This window comes from Penaeus japonicus, unplaced genomic scaffold (genome assembly GCF_977035675.1).
Source record: "Penaeus japonicus unplaced genomic scaffold, GWHDUDI00000001_assembly GWHDUDI00000015, whole genome shotgun sequence".
NCBI classification, from domain to species: Eukaryota; Metazoa; Arthropoda; class Malacostraca; order Decapoda; family Penaeidae; genus Penaeus; species Penaeus japonicus.
Genome location: NW_028234417.1, coordinates 21,609,443 through 21,616,376, shown reverse-complemented (window position 1 = coordinate 21,616,376; position 6,934 = coordinate 21,609,443). Strand labels below are relative to the sequence as shown.

General features: G+C 35.0%; 1 protein-coding gene across 2 annotated transcripts in view; it reads left to right on the top strand.

Annotated features, from left to right (window-relative positions):
* The window catches only part of LOC122242474 (uncharacterized), a 9,008-nt gene continuing 2,074 nt past the window's right edge, over positions 1–6,934 (top strand). Inside the window, exons 1-7 of one of the 2 annotated variants that reach the window (XM_086544688.1) lie at positions 1–299; positions 3,673–3,851; positions 4,191–4,319; positions 4,612–4,730; positions 4,854–4,984; positions 5,221–5,629; positions 6,089–6,934. The exon at positions 6,089–6,934 is cut by the window's right edge and continues 2,074 nt beyond it. In XM_086544688.1, coding sequence (XP_086400814.1) covers positions 64–299; positions 3,673–3,851; positions 4,191–4,319; positions 4,612–4,730; positions 4,854–4,984; positions 5,221–5,629; positions 6,089–6,295 — 1,410 coding nt within the window. In that variant the 5' untranslated portion in view covers positions 1–63 and the 3' untranslated portion in view covers positions 6,296–6,934. The remainder of the gene's footprint in view (positions 300–3,672; positions 3,852–4,190; positions 4,320–4,611; positions 4,731–4,853; positions 4,985–5,220; positions 5,630–6,088) is intronic. The other variant, XM_042999770.2, reaches the window with a different exon arrangement.

Below are 6,934 nucleotides of genomic sequence, written 5' to 3'. Positions count from 1 at the left end.
GCAAGATGTTGTTGTGATCAGCTGACTGAGTCCGAGTGACGTCTCACGCAGTGTGTGTGTGTCATGGAAAACGCAAAATTCAGGGTCAAGGCTAAGGGCGCGGAGAGGAGGGCGAGGATTCAGACATACCGGCCCGAGTGGGAAGACGAGGAGGATCTCAAGGACTGGATCGAGTGTAGTGAGAAGGGCGTGGAATACGTGTGGTGTCGAGTGTGCGAGTGTCACTTGAAGGCCAAGCACAGCGACCTCACACACCATGCACAGACTGTCAAGCACAGGAGAGCTTTCGAGAACTGTAGGTGAGGAATCAACTGCTTTAATGGTACACTTAAAGGAATATATTAGACGTTAGAATTTGTTTGTGAGCTTGGTGACATTTTAGAATAAAAAAAAAGATAAAATACAGTGTATTCGTTAATTTACTTATCCCACTTCATATACTGTGGCATAGGGCTTTGACTGATTCCTTCTTTGATGATAAATCTCAAGGTTACATTGTGACAACCTTCTGCAACACTGCCACTTCTTGCTGTGTTCATGTGAAAACTGCTGTAGTGGCTTGCTTCGTTTGACAAATCACCTGCATACTATAATTGAAGTGAAACCATCCCTATGATAGCCTGTTGATGTAAGGTTAGTTAGTCTGTGAATGAATGAACATCTGATATTGTTTCTACCAAAGGGGGATTATCTTTCCAAACAAAAAGAGACATTCCCAGGGTATATCACTGCCATGTTACACTGCTATTTATTGATATAGGTAACACGTATGGTGTTTAGAATGTGGTTTATGTTTGTTAGCCTTTGCAGGAGTGCTGATATATATAGAGGCCATTATAGGCCAGTGACAGATATGTGACTGGTAACGTTTACAGATTATAAAAATGTTTTCTAGTTATATTTATAAATTAGAACAATTAAAAACAGTACTTACCTTTGGTCAATGACAACATATGTAGTATAGGTTTGCTGGTCTTTCCAGAACACTAAATACATGTAGGCCATGGTGATTGCTTGTCACACCATGCAAGCATCCACCATTTTCTGTATGCAACAACTATCAGATAGATGAGAAATTGTGTTTCTCCAAAATTTAAAATTTACTGAAATATAACCGAATATGTCATTTTAGGAGTGGAAACTATATTTTACAGTACATCATGTAGCCAGTGACGGAGTCAAATACAAGTGTCAAAATACAGTACAATTACAAATACTCTATCTTTGTTATGACCAACTACAAATACAGATGCAAATAACCTACTTTCTCAATTTTTTAGCCATAAATGCATATGCAAATATGAAGCTTCAAATAAAAATGAAATACAAATAGGATTGGTGCTGTATTTTCAAATACTTTCATCCTAATCATATTTTAATAAATACCTTGCTATTTTCTTTTGTTCATCACCAACTCTTGGGTTTTGTGTGCCAGTGGATAGATAGATAGACCTGTAAGATAATCATGGACATAGTATCGAATACATTTAAAGATTTAAAAGACCTTACCAAAGTGGATTTTACTGTATGTTGAGGAGAATCAAATTAAATGTATTTAGTACCTTTGAGAAAATTATTCTTTGGCATAATTATAAGGGCTAGATTAATTATCAATGCCTGATTATTATTTACCTACTTATATTATATGCTCCTATGCATAGACTAAGAAAACAAATCAATAATTTTCAATGTATGCCTAACTAAGCAAATGGATGTCTTAAGAGATGACCAAATAATTGAAATTAATGCAGTTATTTGTGATTATATCCATACCAGTATATCACTGATAATTATTTCAAATTTTGGAAATAGAGGAACTTACGTATAATTGCATAAAATATACTCCTAATTCCAAATGTTTGATTCAGAAATATTCTATGCAGTGGCCCTTGTACCAAGTAGCTCCCTAGTGATCATACATTATAGTTTTTGATGATGTTATATTATGGAAGAAAATCCTTGAAATAAAACTAGTAGTGTTAAACTTTAGCAGAGGAAGTAAATTAAAGCAGTATACCATATATCACTTAGTGGTAGCACTTGATAGACATTTGTATTTCAGAAAGTAACTATCACTAAGATTACACCAATCAGGCTGAGATACTGTTTCTGCAGTGTTAATGTCTTTACACAGAGGCAGAAGAAGCAGAGACTTCTGGCAAGCAACATTTAAAAATTGAAGTTCTGTACAGCAGTTTTTTTGATAAGTTGAATTACTTAAATGTATTTGTATGTATTTGAAGCAAGTAAATGCAAGGGTCAAATACAAATGCAAAATTAAATGAATAAAATTCTTAATCACAAATGAAGTACAATTATACAGTTTTGTATATTTCTATCCTGCATATAGTCTACACTCTATCTGTAGTCTAGATTCAAGGGGCTGATACTAATGGTTATCAAAGTTTGAATATGTATCCTGTATTCATTTCATGCAGTGTATAATTTTATATGATAATGAATATTATAGGCATATTCCATGGTAACTGATGGGACTTCAATTATTGATATGTTTCTTTTAAAATCAATGTAAATGAAAAATAAACATCATTTTGATTATGCTTAAATCATACTCAGAGATTGGAAAACAAAGTGGTAACTGATGGGTTAGAAAATGTCCCTTGATTTTTACCTTTGACTAGATATCATGCTATCTCTCTGAAACTGAGCATCATTGAATCAAAAGAAAGGGAAATCAAATTGGAAATGCTCTTTTGACAACACATAAAAAGGGACAATAATCCACATCAAACACAGTTATGCAAGAGCCATCTGTCTGAGTATCTAATGGGACAAAATTATGGTCAGAAGTAGATATGGTAGATTTTTAAATCAGAGGAAATCAGTAAATCCTGTAGACTGGCAACATGTGGTAGTTTCCAAAATGGCTGCCAGGTCACATGACCATCCAAGAGACGTAACTCTCTCTGCATAAGTCCACCTAAGTATACCCATTAACCCATTCATGCTGGATGATGTTCTATCATGTCATGGGAATATTTTTATTCAGTGAGATGACGTCCTATCACAATATTATCTCTCCCTCTAAATACACGTTTTACATAGTTACATATGTGTATACTTATTGAAGTTGTATTTGTATAGACTTTAGCTTGTTAAAAAAAATGATAATGATAAAATAAAAACATGCCCCTCAGCACAACAAAGAATCGGGTGGGTGAAAGCACCAGGAGAGATTTTGCACATGGAGGCTGTGTGCGCTTGTTATCTTCATGGCAGGAGCAGCATTAGGCAAATAATCGACCTGGCATTAATGAATTAATAGTTAAACACAAGATTTCATTTTGAAATAAAATTTCAAAATTGACTTGTGGTATGCATTTTACATGAAATGTGCCTATACCCATTTTATGTTTTGAGTGATCCTTGTTATTTAGAATCTCTTTCATAATATTATATGTTATCCTCTGAGGCGTTTTCTATAATGAAATGTATGTATGATCTATCTGTGTGTGAAAAATTTAATACTGATTCATGACATCTAATATTCTTTTGTAAATCTACTTCATGTAAGTATTTTACTATTTAGATGAAGTATCCTTGAAACTGTAATTTGCTATCACTTTTTTCAATGAAAGTTGTATTAACATTTTTTTCAATTCTCTAGTGAGCAGACCATTTTTGTCTTAAGTTCTTTTTACTGCTTTTCAGACAAGATGAAACCAAGAGAAGCAGCAAGAGATCGAGAGAATCTTATGTTGAGGACGAGCTAGAGAAAGCTGTCAAAGATGTGATTAATAAAAAGATGGGTTATGACAAGGCTGCAAAATTGTACAAAGTTGAAAAGGAAACTATACGTTACATGGTCAGAGGGAGACGCTCGGAGAAAGGTTTGCATTGGGACTTTTTACTTGAATGAAAGTGCTATCATTCATTGTTATTCTGGAAATATTAGTAAGGGTTGTGTAAGAATACATTCCTTTCTTGTCTATATTTAGTTTTAAAATGACTGGATCACCTACTTTCTGTTTGTAGTAATGTAAGCAAGGTAAAACACAACTTTCTGATGTGAGTCCAGTTCATTATCTGACCTTGAAAAGTGCTATGTGCCAGGAACAACTGTTCCATTTGAAAACGTAAGTACTGTTCAAGTATGTTTTTTTTTCTTTGCATCTCAGCACATCAAAATATATTTTGTAAATCTTCATTCTAATCCTTTGGTTCTTCAGCTTCAACACACATGGAGGACTCAGATGAAGTGGAATGCAACCAGGGTAATGACTCCCCCATGACCCTGGTGCCAGAACCCATCCTTGGTGAACCAGATCCTGGAGCTGCTCCTGTGCAACAAAAGCCAGGTAGGTTGGGTTATCCTCGGTGTCTAAGAGGAAGAAAGGAGTGGGATGTTGTATGATGATGATGAAAGTAAGAAAGTTAAACCTAAATTAAGGGTGAGGTTGGCAGAAAGTGGGATTTAGAGGCTTTGAATATTCTGAAATAAAAAGAATATGTTCTCATACTGCAGTAAATCCATTATTGTAATATATATTACTGCAGAAATATATTTCATATTACCTAAAAATTCACTGTAACATATATGCAGAAAGAACATAGATATGAAGGATGAATGTTGTCTACTTGTTTCCTCAGAGCATTACCATCTGCAACACAATAATCACTTAGTGACTGTGCTGTCAGCTCTCGCCCAAGATGAAGTGTTTGTGGATGTGACTCTGACTGCTCAAGGCCATTCTGTGAAGGCTCATAAGGTAACAAGCACCATCTTTACAGGCACTGAAATAGGGCTTGCAGTAGTTGGCAAATGTAATTCAAGAGAAAAGAAGAATGAGTTGCATAAGAAAAACTTATTTTTTCTCTGGTATACTTTACAGTCTGTGCTGTCTGCCATGAGCCCATACTTTAAGGGTGTACTACAAGATAACCCATGCCAGCATCCCATCATTATCATGCCGCATGATGTCAAGTTTGAGGAGCTTGTTAATATCATTAATTATATCTACAAGTAAGGGCATTATGATATTTCTTGATGTGATTATTACTATTAATATTTTGAATCATGTAATGTGGGAAGTTTGTTAGACAAATTCATTGTTGGTGTGGGTATACTTTATGTTCTTATTGCAATTCAGATAAATGTTTATATAAGAAATATGTATTGCTTTTCCTACCAAACAATTGGTGACAGTAATTGAATATACCACTCTATTTTTTGAAAATTATAGACTGCTTACTTTCAAGAGCCCATTCCAGGGGGGAGGTGACTGTTGGGGCAGGTGAGGTCAAGTCCCTACTGAAGGCAGCTGAAATACTGCAGGTGACGGGCTTGGTTCCATCTGAAGATATCACCATGCATCCTAGCAATGAAGACCTTGCCATAGCTAACACCATAAATGACTTCCTCACCTCAACCAACAATTTCTGCACTTCAGCCGCTGATGTCACGCAAGTAAACACTACTCCAACAGCGGTGAGCAAATCTGAGAGTGCTGGTGCTCCCATAACCCCGGAGTCGTCCACTTTCCCCACATTCATAGTACAGGGGAAGGTGATTAAAAAGCCAGGACCAGTGCAAGCAAGTTTGCCTCTGGAGGAAAGCATGAAGGCACCGTATGAGTTTGTTAATGTGGATATGGAATTTATGAAACAGGTAGGTCTAGGCTATTTTTGCTACCAGTGGAAAGATTATTATGTTAATTATAACAATAGAAGACTTGCTTTAATTTTTTATTGAATTGTTGTCTTCTGTGATAGTGGGGTTATACAAAGGGCACTTAAATATTGCCATTTTACTATAGATGTGTTCACTAGTTTATCATAACTTCTAGTAAAATAGAGATCCCTTAATGAGGAAAGGGAAAAAAGTTCAGAAGGAGAGAAAAGTGGAAAGTAGAGTAAATTGAGAATTGGACTCTTGAATTAAAATAATTGTTTTTTAGAGGATGTTCATTAAGATATGATGTAAAAATAAGATATTTTATGTAAGTGAAAGTGACCACATTAAGATTTGTAGGAAAAAAATGATAAAGAAATAAAAATAAAAAAGTGAATATAATAACACATGATTTTTTAGGCCAGATATAAAAGGATCGTGCACTGTTATCCACAGGGTACCCCAACGTTAGAAGGAAGAACTATACAAAGTTTTGCTGCGCCACCGCCACCACACGCTGCACACATTGCTTCCAATCATCCTCACCAGAAGAACAGTGAATCATACAGTTCTATGGCAGGAGGAGGAGTCAAGGAAGAACCCACTGCTGCTGTCAGCTTTCCCCAGCCTCACAACACAGCTCCAACGCAGCTCACATCTTGAGCATTGTTGAAGTGTTGATGTTATAATATTATTACAGTGAAAACTTAAACTGCCTTCGTATTGACAAGGGTCCAGAGGAAACATACAAGAAATTCCTTAATGAGGAAAGGAAACTACTAAAAAGGCTAACTGTCCTGGTAAATTTTTATCAAAAATTGCTATTATTATATTTTGTATGAAAGAAAAGGCCAAAAATAAAAGCCTTATGGCCTATAGTATCTTGGAGAATGGCCCAAATAAGATAAGATTATTTTTAATGATTGTTAATGATTAATTACAACATGATTTTCTCTGATGTATAACTCTTTATATATGAAATGCATTTTATTTTTGTTTTTGAGTTTTGAAAGCAAGTCATATTACACTGAAGAGTAGTTTGCAAATGAAAAGTGGAAATTAGGGAAGAGATTACAAGTTAAAAATATGAAAAAAGGAGATTATCTTGCTAGATTGTTTTTCCAAATTTCACTATATCAAAAGCAAAAGAAATTGATATGTGGAAAAGTTTATTTCAAAGAACAAAAGATGATTACTTTCAAATGGATTCATCAAGATACTTTGGGAAAATAATGGGGACAATAAAGTGCTCTCAGTGAAATCAGTTCAAATATTACATTTATCTCACAAGAAAGGCAGGGG